The 16,342-nt window shown below is 42.1% G+C and overlaps 1 protein-coding gene across 1 annotated transcript in view; it reads left to right on the top strand.

Moving 5' to 3' along the window:
• LOC107284100 (tumor necrosis factor receptor superfamily member 1A) overlaps positions 1-16,342 on the top strand; it is a 53,769-nt gene that overhangs the window by 18,190 nt on the left and 19,237 nt on the right. The window contains exons 3-4 of the mRNA XM_029283373.1: positions 13,866-13,994; positions 14,844-14,990. Of these exons, the coding sequence (XP_029139206.1) occupies positions 13,866-13,994; positions 14,844-14,990 (276 nt within the window). The remainder of the gene's footprint in view (positions 1-13,865; positions 13,995-14,843; positions 14,991-16,342) is intronic.

The following is a 16,342-nucleotide window of genomic DNA, read 5'->3' as shown; positions in this document are numbered from 1 at the left end:
GCGCGGCGGAAGGAAGGGAGATCAGGGATCACCCTGATCTCTGGGGGTAGTTCATTCCAGAGGGTGGGAGCTCCCACAGAGAAGGCCCTCCCCCTTGGGGTCGCCAGCCGGCACTGTCTGGCCGACGGCACCCTGAGGAGACCCACTCTGTGGGAGCGTACAGGCCGATGGGAGGTAATCTGCGGCAGGAGGCGGTCACGTTCCCTGGATTGTGGAGAACCACAAAATCAACTACCACTGAGGACTCGGGTGAGTGGAAGTACCTGTCCGCATCCTGTAGTCAAATCAGTGGAGAAGTGGGTGGAAAGATTTGAGGAGCTAGAAATGAGAAGTGGAGAACAACCCTCCCGTTCGCCATATGCGAGTGGTCATGATGATCGGCGAAGCAGACATCAACTCATACCAAGGGGAAGCCCCAGTCCCACCTGTGCAGGTCAGGTAGCTTCCTCATCCTCGAAGCCACCAACCATGGCCTCCAGCCCTGCAGGGAGAGACAGCTCCAGTCGTTGCTCCTCCAAAAGCCTTGATCGCCGATGACGAGATAAGAGCCTGAGCTGTCATCAGGACAGCCAAACCCCGGATCGACACGCTTACTGGCCACCAAGCCCGGGGCCCATACAGCAATGGGGGATGTCGCAGCCTCCCCAGATGGGAAGTCAGCAGTCGCTGGTGGTGCAGCAACCAAACTGGGGATGGCCACAGCCCCCAAATGTGCAGCAGCAGATGGGGGCCTTGCAACAACCAGGGGTTATGCAGCCACCAGGAAGTCTGTAACCGATGGGAGTATAGCAGCAGCAGTGGGTCTGGCTGCTGCCTCCAAACATGCAGCAACTGCTGAGGGCCCTGCAACCGATGGGGATCCAGCAACAACCACCTCTGAGACCGCAGGGGGGCCTACAACAACTGGGGATACCACAACTGCCTGCAGGTCAGCAACAGTGGGGATGGCAGCAGCCCCTGCACATGCAGCAATCTCTGGGAGGCCCGCAGCAACTGGAGGTGCCAACACAGCAGCCGCTGAGACCATTGGGGGTCGTACAGCAATTGGGGATGCCGCAGCCACTGGCAATGCAGCAACAGCCGTGGGGGTGGCAACAGCCCCTGAACGTGCAACAACCACTGGGAGGCTTGCAACAACTGGGGATGCAACAGCAGCCATGGGGAGGCCAGCACCGGTGGGGATGCAACATCCACAGTGGGGAGGCCAGCAATCACTGATGGCGCCACTTCTTAGAGCAACCTTCGATGGGGACCTGGAGAAGCTGATCTTTTTCCTCAACCAGGTGCGCTCTCACTTGAACTGCTGTGCCTATTTCTACCTGAACCTAGCCACTATGGTCGACGTAGTTGCTTCCAGCTTGGAAGGGGAAGCATCCGAGTGGCTGAACAATCTATATAATGAGCAAGCACCCAAGTTGGAGGACCCCCATCTCTTCCTCCTAGGACAGAGAGCAAGATTCAAGGACCCATCCATTGCCCTCAAAGCGGAGGAGCAAGTCCACAAGATAAAACAAGCCTGCAGGCCTGCACTGGAATACGTATGAGAGTTTCGCAAGATATTCGGTCGAATAGAGAGGTGGCCCGAGCAATCCTTAGTCCATCACTTCAAGGAGGGACTAGATGACCACCTCTCTCAGGCTTGTATCTATAGAGCAGTTCCTAATCAGCTGCAAGGATTGTACGAGGCAGCAGTAAGACTGGACATTCAGCTTGCCCGCTATAAGAAGCCACCCCCACAAGAAGCCGAGCCGAGGCCAGATCAACCCAAATGACAACCACTCCCCCGAAAGCCTCAAAGCGCCGCAGCTACTGACAATCCCAGACTACCTGCAGGCCCACCGATCAAGTGCTTCAGATGTGGACAACAGGGACATTGAGCAGCGAGTTGTCCAGTTCCTTAGCCTCAGCAGCTGAGTAGACCGGGATTACCAGTGAGAAAGAAACCAGCCCAGCAGCCGGCGAAAAAGAAACAACTGGATCATGCAGGAACCTGTTGCCCAAGTCATGTCCCCCATGCAGGAGAGTGCCGAAACCCAAGCCAAACCTGTCGCCATTCTACCCTCCTATAACAGCGACGAAGAAGGAGAGAACGACCCGATGGTGAGTCGATGCCTTCCACCTTTTTCACTACCTGCCAAACTCATAATCCCTAAAACGGGGGCACAGGTTGATTTGAAAGTACTAGTCGACTCCAGATGCTCCCAGTGCGTTATTAGCTTATCACTTGCCCTGAAAATGGGCATACGAGCAAGGCTGCTCTCCAATCCTGTGAGGTTTGAGCAAGCCGATGGTTCCCTAATGGGAGGAACTTTAGTCACGCAATTGACTGAACTCCTATGCTTAGAAATAGGTGAGCATTGGGAGTTCATTCGTTTCATGGTGGCTCCAAAAATGACTGAGGCTGTGATCCTAGGATTACAAAAACCTAATGAGGGGATTTATCGAATGGGCCAAGTCTGTCATGGGAGCCCTGGTGTTATTTAAAGAAAAAAAAGACAGGTTGCTTCGTCTCTATGTGGATTATAAAGGACTGAATGCGGTGAGCGTAGAAAACAAATACCCCCTTCCCCTCCTGAAGGACTTACTAGCCCACCTGGCAAAGGGGAGTGTCTTTACTAATTTGGACTTAAGAGAGGCATATTACCGAGTGAGGATAAAAGAGGGAGATGAGTGGAAGACTGCTTTTAACTGTCCCATGGGGAGCTACTAATTTAAAGTCATGCCGTTTGGACTACAGGGGGCTCCAGCTGTCTTCATGCAGCTGATTAATCGGGTACTGCATGACCATTTATACAAAGAGATTTTGGTGTATCTTGATGGCATCCTGATATACAGCATGAATATGGCTGACTGTGTAAAACTAGTGAGAGAAGTGCTAAAGAAACTGTTTAACAGCAAACTTTATGTTGAACTATCAAAGTGTGAGTTTCACCAGACCCGACTAGATTATCTTGGTTACAGAATTTCCAGCGAGGGCATTGAAATGGACCCGACCAAAGTGAAAGCTGTAATTGAATGGCAACCCCCAAAGACTCGCAAACAGCTCCAGAGCTTTCTGGGATTTGCCAACTTCTACCGTCAATTCATCCCCTCCTTTGCTGAAATTGCCCTACCCCTTACAGAGTTACTAAAAACAGGCAAAGAGGGAGGAAAGCCGCATCCGGGCCAACCACTAGCATGGACTATGAACTGTCAAACCGCTTTTGAGAATTTAAAAAGACTATTTGCAGTCAAACTGGTCTTAAAAGCATCCTTGCCCAGGGAAGCCCTTTGTGATTCAAGCCGATGCCAGCAACGTGGCCATCGGAGCTGTGCTACTGCAAAAGAACCAGAATGGGACCCTACAATCTTGTGCCTACACCTCGAAAAAATTCACTGAGTGCGAAAGGAGGTGGGCTGTGTGGGAAAAGGAAGCCTTTGCAATCCATTGGGCTCTATTAAACTGGCGACACTATCTAGAAGGGAGCAAGGTGCCTTTCGAGGTATGGATTGGTCACAAAAATCTAGAAGCACTAAAAACTCCCTGTAAATTGTCCCCGAAACAAGTACGATAGGTGCAGTACTTTAACCGTTTTAATTTCACCCTAAAGTACATACCAGGAGGAAAAAACTTCTTAGCTGATGCTCTATCCAGACTGCCCCAGTACAAAAGCCAACAGGAAGAGAATGAGGCAGTTATCTCCAATCCATAAACTGCTTCTCAACTCACACCGCGCAGAGTCCCACCTTCAAAAGCCCCTAAACCCAATGACCCTGGGGCAAAGAAAATAAAACAAAAGCCCCTCACTGACCAATGGTTCAAGGACAATCAAACCTGCAGGAAGGCGTTACAAGGGGGGGGAAGTTATACTTGCCAGAGACCCTCCACTTTTTTTTTCCAAACAATTTTTATTATTTTTCCATTTTACACCAACAGAAGCTTAAGAGCCAGCGTGGAGATATGGTGGTCAATTACAAAAGAAACAATAACATTATATAAATACAGTTCACACAATGTTTCTTAAAATTTCCCTCTCTATGTAGAATATTATAATCAAGTAGATTCAAATAAATTCATTCATTGATATATCTAAATATAAATTACCGTAGTCAATAAAAACTTTCAACCGCTCAATATCAATATAATAATCAAATTAGTACAATCCTATAACCAATTCATTAATATATTGCTGTATATAAATTAAATGCTTAAATCAAAACTAACGCTCTCTATCTGTTTAAATTATTGTAATCTCATTAATACATTTCTAATACTAATTTTCATTAAATATCTCCCTGAATATACATTTCATTAATCAAAAAGCGTTTACAAAAGTTCCTTATCTATCCCAAAGATCCTGTTTTAGACTTTATTAATTTTTCAAATATTTAAATTTAAACTAACCTATATATTTTGCTATTCAGGGACCCCAAATTTCTCTTATTTAAACATATTAACTCCAAAACTAAATTCTTACATTTCTCAATACAAAAAGGAAAAAGCAAACATACACACACACACAAAAACCACATATTCTTGCTATACTTCAATATTAAATTCTAAATCATTTCATAATAGCCTCCCTTTTAACAAAACCCAAATCCAAGACAGTCCAAATCGCTATAAAACCTTTACCATCCATAATTATCATCTCAAATTTAATATTTATATCTTATTCTGGGTTTCTTTTTATTCCAAATAGGTTTCCATAGTCGAGTCTCTAATTCCGCAAATAGTTCTCCCATTGTCTCTTGCCACACTGTATATAGCAACAAGAGGTCTCCCATTATCCATTTTATTAGGCTGATATAAAAGTTATAGTCATTCTGAAAAGCTCGTGCCAAAACGTCATTTCCCATCTTTTTTAAAGTTACATAAACTTTAGTTGAAATCATTTTTTAATGTAATCCTCTTTAGTCAAGTTTTGCTCTTCTTCCAATAATTTTTCCTCTATCAGAGAGTCAAATGGTATCTGCAAATCAGCTTGTCCTTTTGAAGAAAACTCCTCCATTTCCTTATTATAGGTCATCTGCTCATTTATATCAAGGCTTTTTCCCAGTATCAATTGATAGTCCAACTGTACATTTGCTTCTTCCGTCTCAGTGGACTGAGAGCAAGTCTCTTGAATATAAACTGCAGTTTCACTTAAATCTTGTGCTTAACTTTGTCGATGTAAAGAAATCTCCTTTTTCTAGGCAATTATCATCTCTGTGTTTTCTAAGATTTTGTCCAAAATATATTTATAAATAGAATCTGAACAAATTTCCTCCATTTTTGTCATATTTGAAGACATCTTTTTGGGGGAGACTATATTTAAAAGCAATTAATCAATATCCATCTCCTCCCAAGTTTCTTAGTCTTTTTCCTTTATACAGATTCCAAAAGAAAAAAAATAGCAAGAACAATACGTAGTTTCAGCAGAAGATGTCCCCCAACAAATAATCAAAGTTAATCAAATAATCAGTCTTTTCGAATACCCTTAAAAAAAACAACAGTACTCTCCAAATACATTGCATCTTAAATCTCTCAAAAAAAAAAATTCTTGGGACTCCCAAGTATCCAAAAAAAAAAACCGGTTATTAGAACAACAACAAAAAAATCCGTCCTTCTTAAGCTTCTCTTCCCCCATTTAAAACGCAGCTTCAACAAAAACTGAAATAATTCGAAAAAAAAAGCTTTTCACAGGAAAAATAAAGAAAATAAAGGTAAAAGAAAAAGTCTCACCGAATCTTCCACGGTGGGTCTGCTTGCTTAGATGATCTTATGGCTTACGGTTAGCGCAGCTAAATGATCGGCCATTTTACTGGCCGATCTTTACCCTGTCGGCCCAAAGGAGATACTCGGTGCACAGAGGACGCCGCCGCTCCTCTGCAACTATCCGAGAGGCCTCCTCAACGGTAGACGCTCCTCCAGAGCGTCTTTTCGACCCTCTAAGACAGGGGTGTCCAAACTTTTTTCAAAGAGGGCCAGATTGGATGAAGTGAATGTGCTGGAGGGCCGAACATTTTTCCGAACATTCTTTGAACCATTACAATTAAATGCAAATGAATTATTTTATGCCTCTTTCCTCTCCCTCTCTTTCCTCTTTCTCTCTCTCTCTCTTTCCTTTCCCTTTCCTCTCCCCCCTCTCTCTTTCTCTTTCCTCTCTCTCTTTCTTTCCTCTTTCTCTCTTTCTCTTTCCTCTAACTTTCTCTCTTTCCTCTCTTTCTCCTTTCTTTCCTCTTTCCTTCCTTTCTCTTTCCTTTCTCTCTTTCCTCTCTCTTTCCTTTATTTCTCTTTCCTCTTTCTCTTCTCTTTCCTTTCTTTCCTCTCTTTTCTCAATCTTTTTTCTTTCCTCTTTTTCTTTCCTCTCCCCCTCGCTTTTTTTCTCTCTTTCCTTTCTCTTTCCTCTCCTTTCTCTCCCTCTTTCCTTTTTCTCTTTCCTCTCTCTTTCCTCTCTCTTTTCTTTCTCTTTCCTCTTTCTCTCTCTTTCCTCTCTTTCTCTTTCTTTCCTCTCCCTTTCCTCTCTTCTCTTTCTCTTTCCTTTCTCTCTTTCTCTTTCCTTTCTCTTTCTCAATCTTTTTTCTCTTTTCTCTTCTGTTTCCTCTCCCTCTTGCTTTCTTTCTCTTTCTTTTCTCTCCCTTTCCTCTCCCTTTCTCTTTCCTCTCTTTTTCTTTCTTTCCTCTCTTTCCTCTTTCTCTTTTTTCTCTCTCTTTCTCTCTCTTTCTCTTTCCCTCTCTCTTTCCTTTCTTCTCTTTCTCTTTCCTCTCTCTTTCTTTCTCTTCCTTTCCTCTTTCCTTTCTTTCCTCTCCTTTCTCTTTCCTCTAACTTTCTCTCTTTCCTCTCCTTCTCCTCTTTTCTTCTCTTTCTCTTTCCTCTCTTTCCTCTTTCTCTCTTTCCTTTCTTTCTCTCTTTCTTTCCTCTTTCTCTCTTTCTCTTTCCCTCTTTCATCTCTTTCTCTTTCCTCTTTCCTCTATTTCTCTTCTCTTTCTCTCTTTCCTCTTTTTCTCTTTTCTCTTTTTCTTTTTTCCTCTTTCTCTTCTCTTCCTCTCTTTCCTCTAACTTTCTCTCTCTCTTTCCCCTCTTTCTCTTTCCTCTTTCTCTTTCCGCTTTTTCTCTTTCCCTCTCTCCTCTCTTTCTCTTCTCTTTCTTTCCTCTTTCTCTCTCTCCCTCTCCCTCCAGGTTAGGAGAGAGAGAGAGAGAATGAAAGGCAGATGGCGCCGAACAGGCGGGGAGAGCAGGATGGAAGGTAGAAGCTCCCGGCCGCCCCCCCATCGCTTCTTCAGCCGAACAAGCAGGGAGGGGCAGGGAGGGGGAGCAGAATGGGAGGCAGCGGCTCCAGTGGCGGCAGCCCCATTGCGTCCTCAGCCAAACGGGCAGGGAGGGGGAGCAGGACGGGAGGCAGCGGCTCTGGCGGCAGCCACTGCAGCATCGTCGGGGTCCCTGTCGCCGCCCCTGGCCCGGCCGCCGCCCCCGCCGCATCCTCAGCCACTTTGCCGTCTTAGGAGGGCGCCAAGGCCGGGTGCACCATGGGCGGCCGTGCCGGCAACGGGGAGTCCCAACGAGGGGGGGTCCCGATCGCCGCCAGCCCCGCTGCCCTCGCATCCCAAGGTCTCCTCCTGCAGCAACGAGGGCAGCAGCAGCGGCTCCCTGAAAGTGCCCGAGGAAGGTGCCACCGATGGAGCCGAGGTGGGGCCGGGCAGCGGAGAGCCCTGCGGCAGCTAGGCGAGCTTCATGCCTGACTGCCGTCCGGCCTGGGCTGGGAAGACATGTGGCCGGTTCGGCTTCCCGGAGAGCGATGCTCCCGCTGGCCGCCGCACCAGCCATGACTGCTGCCCAGCACGGGGAGACATGTGGCTGGCTCGGCTGCCCAGGGAGCGGCCCAAGCAGAGTCTCGCGAGGGACGCAAAACGAGATCAGCCGCTGCCAATAAACTTTCTGATAGGGAGGGCCGTGGGAGGGCCGCATTTACATAGAGCAGGGAGGGCTGTTCGAGGGCCAGATTAAACCGGAACGCGGGCTGCAAATGGCCCGCGGGCTGGACTTTGGACATGTCTGCTCTAAGAGGTCTACCGGCAGGGGAAACTCGATCAGCAAAGGGACGACTCCCTTTGCTCAACCGCACCGCCGCAAACCGGAACCGGAAGCCAGACCTTCCATCTTTAACGCGCTCCGACACGGCCATGACATAAAACAGGCTGGGCACTTTCATCCGCCGGCAATTCTGGTGGCTGGGATTGAAACAGGACATAGAAAACTATGTCCGGAGTTGTGCTGTATGTGCCACCATGAAAAGAATTCTGGGGAAACCCTCTGGATTATTGCAACCGGTGGCGGACCCTTCCCAACCATGGGAAGAAATTGCTATGGATTTTATAGTAGATCTACCTGAAAGTAGGGGAAATATGGTCATCTGGACTGATAGATCTGTTTTCAAAACAGGCTCACTTCATTGCTTGCAAAAGGCTCCTGTCCACTCAACGACTAACCAAGATATTTCTGAAAGACATCTACAGACTGCATGGCGTACCTAAACGAATAATCTCTGACAGGGGTGTAGTTCACAGCTAAGTTTTGAAGGAGTTTTCTTAAACTAATTGGCTCATCTCAAGGACTATCATCAGCCTTTCATCGTCTACCAATGGGGCGGCTGAATCTGCGAACTCAATGATGGAACAGTATCTCCAATGCTATATGGATTATCAACAAATGAACTGGACTGACCTCCTCCCTTTTGCAGAGGTGGCTTACAATAACTCTGCTCACAGCAGCACTGGCTTCACACCTTTTACCCGAATATTCCCAAGCACCCTCCGCTTCCCAGACTCTTGATCAATGGGTGAGGGGGTGGGAGGAAAACTGCTTTGAAAAAGGCTTCTGAGACATTCAAAAAACAGGCAGATAAAAAAGGGCTCCTCAAAGAACATTCCAAGTTGGAGAAAAGGTATATCTGTCAATTAAATATTTACGGCTTAAGTTACCTAGTAAGAAGTTAGGACTGAAATACTTAGGACCCTTCCCCATTGTAAAGATAATTAACCCGGTCATGGTGGAATTAAAACTTCCTAGGCTGTTAGGAAAAGTTCACCCTATTTTCCATTGTAGCCTCTTGAAATCTTTTCGGAGTTCCACCTTAAGACCTCCCCCTAAGAAGGCACTCAGACCCCTCGTTGTGGCAGGACAGACTCACTATGAAGTAAAGCGTATTCTTGATTCAAGAATTTTTAAAGGGAAATTGCAGTACTTAGTGCAATGGAAGGGATATCCGTTGTCTGGGGCTACTTGGGTGAAATCTAGTGATGTAAAAGCTGACAGACTCATTATTAGGTTCTATAAGAAACACCCTAACAAACCAAAAGGCAACCCCTAACCTGTGCTTTTGTTTACATTACAAAATTTGTCCTTTTTGTAAGGGGGGCCAAATGTCAATGCTGCTAACATAGGATGTTCTTGCTTTGACAACAGATGGAAATGTAGCCATTATTTCTCTATCGCTTTTAGAGTTTGTTGATGCTGGGAGGGGGAATGTGGATGAGAGTCCAGCTAGTCATAACAATAATAATTCAGCCGTGGGAACCCAAAGTTGATAGAGATTTGGTGGGCTAAAGAGCTGGGGAGAAAGCCTGCACTTCAAGTTAATTGGGGAATGTGATTTATGACTGTTAATTGGAGGAGGGAATTGTGCTTTGTTACTTTGTGCCAGGGGAGGGGAATTCAGTTTGTTTCTCGAATAAAAGATTCTTTAAGGAAAACAATGCCTCAAAGTTCTTTTGAAGAGATTCCTCTGTCAGAACCATGACAAATGTATTGTCACAGGCTGTAAGCTGTTCTAAGTAAAGCTGTTTTTGTAGATGGTGGTTTTGTCAATCTCAGTGATGATCAAGTGTTGCTCAAGATGTTTTGGAATTGGACCTAGAGTGCTGTTATTATTGGTACTATCTTTGCTTTTTTGTCACAGTCTTTCTACTTCTATTTGCAGGTCTTTGTATTTTGTGATTTTTCTCCAGTTCCTTCTGTTCAAATACTGCTACGTCCATTTTCCAGATTTTTTTATTAGCAATTGTTAAATTGTTTCTTATTAGCAATTGTTAAATCTTTCAACAATGTTCAATTTATTTTTAGTACATTTTATTTTACTTAGATAATTTTATCTTTTATCTTTTTTATCCCATGTTCCATAAATCTGGTCAATGAGCAAAATAAAGTTTTATGACTCTTGTTGCCGAGAGAAAGGTAACAAGACTGAATGCAGAAGCTACAGGAGATTCATTTGCTAAGCGTACCTGGGAAGTTGTTTGGCAAAATACTGAAGAAAAGGTTATGACAGGTCACAATGAGCAACATTTAAGAAAACAGTATGGTTTTATGCATGGATGTACAGACCAGGTTGTTTTTTCTCTACATCCATTGTTATAGAGAACTGAGAGTTGCAGATCTCTTGGAAAAACATAAAAGTAAGTTGAATGCAGAGATGCTTATGAGCAGTAAATAAAAATTAATAAGGTCAAGGATAAAATAATAAATGAATGTGGACTGGACACAAGTGTGAGTGACTTATGAAAGAAGTATGAAAGGGGATAGTTTGGTCATGTATGGAAAATGAATGGGGTCTGAAGTGCAGAATAAATACATAAAGAGAGAATGGTTTGGGAGGGAATACTGAGAAAGCTATCATTAGGTGGACTTTGAAATACTCAAAAAAGGAGAGATGAGAAGTTTAAAGAATGAAAGGTAATATAGGAAGCAATGTATGATATGGTAAAAGCAGGAAAGATTTGCAATATATGGAGGATTATAGTTAATGATGTACATACTGACTAGTTTTAGCTGTATTCTTATCTCATGTTTCTAAATTTATTTTGGTTACTATGTCTTACGCCTTATGGCAGGCATGTCAAACTCGCGACCTCACATGACTTCGCACAATGTATCGGGCTGGTTTTGCCATTGCCGGCAATGGGATGGGCGTGGCTTCCACGTGACGTTTCTGGCCCGTGGGCTGGCAGTTTGACACCCCTGCCTTATGGCCTTTCAGCATTTTGCAAAATGTTGCTTACAGAGAAAGGAAACAGATGGTGTGTATGTTTATCCATAACATACACAATTGTTCCATCACAGCAACTGTAATTATATTGAACAAGTAATAGCCAACTTTTATGCCACATTTTCTAATTAAGAAACTAGCCATAAATTGAGGCTAGACCAAATAAAATTTGGTGTGTAGATTAGTAGTGGCATTTATTTATCCTCTTAGAGATTGTGTAACTTAATAGATGAACTCAGTACTATTTTGTAACCTAATTGTCCTACTATCATACTTTCTAAGATGATATGTGTGTACACATTTACAAACTAATTATCTAAGTTCAGGAAATAAGCCTAGAAATAACAAATTGGAATTTACCTTACATTGATTGGGATAAGGAACAGCAATACAGTATCTTAAATGGCAAATATGCCTGCCATTCACCTCATTTATGTTCTCCCAACAATGAGAGTGCAGGTGAAACCTTCAGGCTTACTCCCCATAAAAGGGAAGATAAATTACATAATTTTTGCTGCTACTTATTACAAAACCAGTTTATTCCCAGTTGTTTTCCTGAAGGAGAGGAGGAGTCTCCTGAAAGAAAACCTTGGGAAAGAAGAAGGGCCCAGTAAAGTATGTGTGTATATGTGCATGGGTGTAGTTGAACTTGGACAAAGAATATTAGTGTCAGAATCCAATTATATTTCATCTCTAGTTATCAACTATGGAAAACCCCATTTCTGCCCTCTCTGGATTCTGTCATACGATGAAGGGGAAGGGGGGGTGAACAAAGGGGTTTTATGGCCCTCACTTCCTTCGGTACAACTTCAAAGGGACTGAATGTGGATACCACCAAAAGGACTAATCATAACAATGGGGCCATCAGCTTTCATCTACTCCCCTCTGAAGTCTCCCTTCCACCGGCAGTGAGGAAAAAGGGGGTGGAAATGTAACGCCTGGGATTGTCGCTGGAAGGATGGTGGGGTGGGGTGGGGCTGTTGGGGACCCCTTAAAACCTTGAACCTTAGGGCTTTGGCCCCAGGTCCTGTCTAGAATGCCTGCAACCATTTTCTCTTAATAAAGATGCCTGTTGGAAGAAATATTCCAAGAGTTCTGTCTTCTTAAAATGCAAAGTGGGGTGGGTCCTTACAATGAGCGTAGTGCTGACACTGCATTAGGGCATAACGTGATATATTTGGTTCTGATTTGCATATGTTATGTAAACCCCGCCTCATGACTTGTAAATTATGGTTTGTGACTTAATATGTTTGAACAAATCCAGCCAGCAAATCTAATCTGGTTTGATGAATAAGCAATAGTTAAACACAGTTATTGCAATGTGTTAACCCAGTCGGAGTATGGATTCAGTTGGGACTGTTTGTAAGAATACAGTAGATGTATGGATGAGAGCTTATGTGGGAACATATGCTTATAGATGTGCTCATAAAAACTAAAGCATTCTCAGCCCCCCTCCCCTCCCCAAATTTGCTAGTTTTGGGTTAGGGGGAAACTGTTAATCCCTGATTCTGTTTTGTTGGAGGAAAATTATTTATTGGCTAGAAGCCTTACATAGACAGGAATTTTCTACTGGTTTGTTCTGATTTCTCGCAGGAAATTGGAATATACACTGGCCTCAGAACTGGGTAACTACATAGTTCAGTTCTCTTCTGATCATAACTTTGTTCAGCAGATATTGAAATATGACAACAATTCCAAGGAGGAAAAAATGGCAGTCTACAGAGGAAACCCATGTGACTGTATAAGAAATATAGTACACAACAAACTGTGAGGTTGGATGGGCTGAAAAAAAGTGCTCAGTTCAGATTCAGTCCAATTAATTTTATAGTCAGAAAGGGCTCCCAAATGTTCATTTTATTTTGTTTAATCTCTGTATGAAAGACTCAGGTTTGTTAGTAAATATCAACATATTTTTTGCAATTAAGGCTACCTCCATATTTCTTTCCTCCATGTATCAAACAATGATTTTTTCTGTTTCCAACTTCAAAATAGTTGTACACTATTATTGATTTACAGCTACTATGCTTTGAAGGGATTCCAAGAGCCACAGAAGATGCATTTTGGGGTGCTGAAGAGTTTTGGATTGATAGCACTAGCTGCTGGCTTCTATATTCTGCCTCACAACGGTAGCTCATGCAGTCATCATTACCTGCATGTTCTATTGGGGCTGCCTGGAAAACCACTGAAAACTGCTCTTGGTATAGAATGTGATAACCCAGTTCTTGGTGGATTTGACATGCAAAGAGCACCTCACATTGAGCTGTGAGCTGGAATAAATTGCCAATATGTTTCCAGGCATACTATAACTTCAACAACTGGTTTTGAACTATCAAGCGCAGCACAGCTTGGCCCCAGGACAGGACCACTCTTTCCAGCCAGAATCAATTTACTTGGCATGTTCATCAAAGGAGAAAGTCTCAGTTGTCCATAATTTCTGTGAAGTAGTGCTATTAGAACTTTGGTTTTACAGCATTCCCCCTCCCCAAAATTAGTTTGCCTTCTCTTATAATAGCATTCCAGAAGAGTTCTTCCTGACACATGTGGGTTTTGGTGGTGGTTTAGGTTTTTTTTCTTGTCTATTATAAAATCTTGGTCAGTTTATAATTGTCCATTTATCATGATTTTTGACAGTACTTAGTACATTTATTTTAAATTCAGGCATAGACATTTTATTTTTGATGTTATTAATGTAAAAATTTTAATAGTTTTGGATTGTTGTAAACTATCCTTGATATATTCAGTAATATAAATATAATAAACAATAAGTACATTGGTTACAGTACATCCTCCATTTTTAGATTATTTGAAAGATTCAGTCTCAGTCATTTACTTGTTCACTGGTGATTTCCTTTCCCTTTCTAGGAACTTACCTTTCAGAACATTGTTCAGGGCCAGATAAAGCAACTAAATGCTCTGTGTGTCCCGAAAATGCATTTATGCCTACAGAAAATAATTCACCAAAGTGTTTTGCATGTCAATCATGTCGTCCAAGTAAGTCTAACTTTGCATTTGGTTAAATTAAAAAAGAGCACTAAAGAACAAAGTAAGCATTAGAACTTTGTGTATTTATTTGTGTATATATAGCTGTTGGTGCCAGATGTGTCTATATTTTTATTGTTAATAAGTTATTCATTAAGTTTACTATATTTTATTATAATATCTGTATCTTTATTTTCTGTTCTCTGCAGAGTTCTCTGCAGTATAAATTTATAAATTACATTTATAAATTAGGAAAGGGAAAGGAGGGGAAGGGGAGGGCAAAGCTGGAGTCAAATGACAGATAAAGAGGTCGGGAAGCATGTTTAACAATAACAATTTGCTAAAAATGTCAGTGTAGGCTCATTGGTACGGATTTTTGGAGGAGGAAGCATTATATTGAGTTTTATATCTTTTTATAAATTCAAATGTTTTTATATTATTTATTTTATTAGATTTTTATTCCACCTTTATTATTCTTATAAATAACTCAAGGCAGCAAACATGCATAATACTCCTTCCTCCTTCTATTTTCCTCACAACAATCCTGTGAGGTAGGTCAGGCTGAAAGAGAGTGACTGGCCCAAGGTCACCCATCTGTTTTTCATGCCTAAGACAGGACTAGAACTCATTCTCTTGGTTTCTAGGCCAGCACTTTAACCACTGCACTAAACTGGCTGGTAAATTTTTATTTTTATTTGTTTTTAATGATATGAAATATAAGCATTAGAACTGTTTTACAAATTAAACATTGCATACAGAAATAAGAGCCTACAAGTTTGGTTTGATGTTCAGACTATTCTGCTATCTTATACAGCAGTAGGATCTCAATAGAAATACTCAGCTTTTCCTCACTCCTCCCAGGCTTTCAGCAGATAATAAAGTTCAGTTGTACCAAGTGGGAAAACACTGTTTGTGGTTGTGACAGTAATCAATATAAAACTACCGGAGATTCTGAATTCTTATGCAAGAATTGCAGTGACTGTCATAATGGAAAAATCAGACAAGACTGTAAGTATAATCTCAAAAAATCAATATAATAATTTAAACCTATCTCCATCTTCGTTCAGGTCATCTATGTTAATGCTATATGTTATTGTTCAGTGTGATGTATTTGCTTGTCAGAGCTGGACTTTTCCCATTTCCTTATTTTTATCTGGTTATCTGTGATCCATCTTTTATCATTTAACATGCATCATATGGTACCAGATACTGAATTAAAAACAACATTCATCAAAGAAAGTGATATAAAAAAGAGATAACTTCAAACTACTGTGTAATTAGTAGGGAATGAAAGCCTCTGGGGGTTCTCATGTAGCATCTGTCTGCAACCCTTTTAATTGAAGGGATTTTTTTTTCTGGGATTATGCTGCAGCTGTGAAAATCTGGGAGAAGATGCAGCTGATTTAGAGCACTGGAGAGCTTAAGTCTTGAGGACTGTTTCATTTTCTTTGGTAACAGTACTAGCACTGTCATCTTCAGGGATGGTTTTTGACTTTGCAGTGATGGAATTCTTTGGTAGTCTTCCATCCTAGCCCTGATAACTAATTTTTGAGTCCAAACTATGAAAGCCAAATGCTATCACTAGCTGCAGAAAAGAGGCATTACTTTTTTCTTTCTCTTATTTTGAATATATGTGAGGAAGACCTTTTCCCCTTTTTATATTTTTTGGTACAGTATCGATTCATTCTAAATTTCAGCATTCTTTTTTTTTTTTTATAATAAAGTTTTTATTGATTTTTGTAATTAAACAACAAATACCAATATGATGCATTTACATACACAAGCAATAAAAGATAATCCAAATCAATACATTTTCGGAAACGCTCGGCAGTCCCCGCCTTGCCTCCACCCTCATTCACTTTCCTGTCCTTCCTCCCTCTGATCCCACAACCTCTCCTCCTTCCTCCTTTCCACCATCTACATCCCCTCTCCCTTCTTAACCGCCTCATCGAGTGCAGTTTGGGGTGCCAGCCGAGCGTCTCCTCTTTTCAATACAGTTATTATTTACCTATAACATATAAATACATCGATTTTTATAATTTCAGTCCCCTAATCCCCTTCCCCCCTCCCCCCTGACTTCCCAGAGCTGAATACAGGATTAAGCATATAGTAATCCAAGTTTAACCCAAACAACCCATTCATAATATAAACAAGTATAAACTTACTTTAACTCTAACATACAATCACCTTAACTATGAACTATATATATAAATTATATATAAAAATATTTATAAGTAACAATAATTAATCAAAAGCTATATGATAATTGTTCATTTCATATTTTCTCTGAATATAATCTATCCATCTTCTCCATACCAAAATAAATTTCTCTTGATATTGATCCTTCAGGTATGCGGATA

Source organism: Protobothrops mucrosquamatus, unplaced genomic scaffold, assembly GCF_001527695.2.
Source record: "Protobothrops mucrosquamatus isolate PMUCROS unplaced genomic scaffold, P.Mucros_1.0 scaffold69, whole genome shotgun sequence".
In the NCBI taxonomy this organism is placed as follows: domain Eukaryota; kingdom Metazoa; phylum Chordata; class Lepidosauria; order Squamata; family Viperidae; genus Protobothrops; species Protobothrops mucrosquamatus.
Note: the sequence above shows the minus strand (reverse complement) of the source record. Positions and strands in the feature narration are given on the sequence as shown.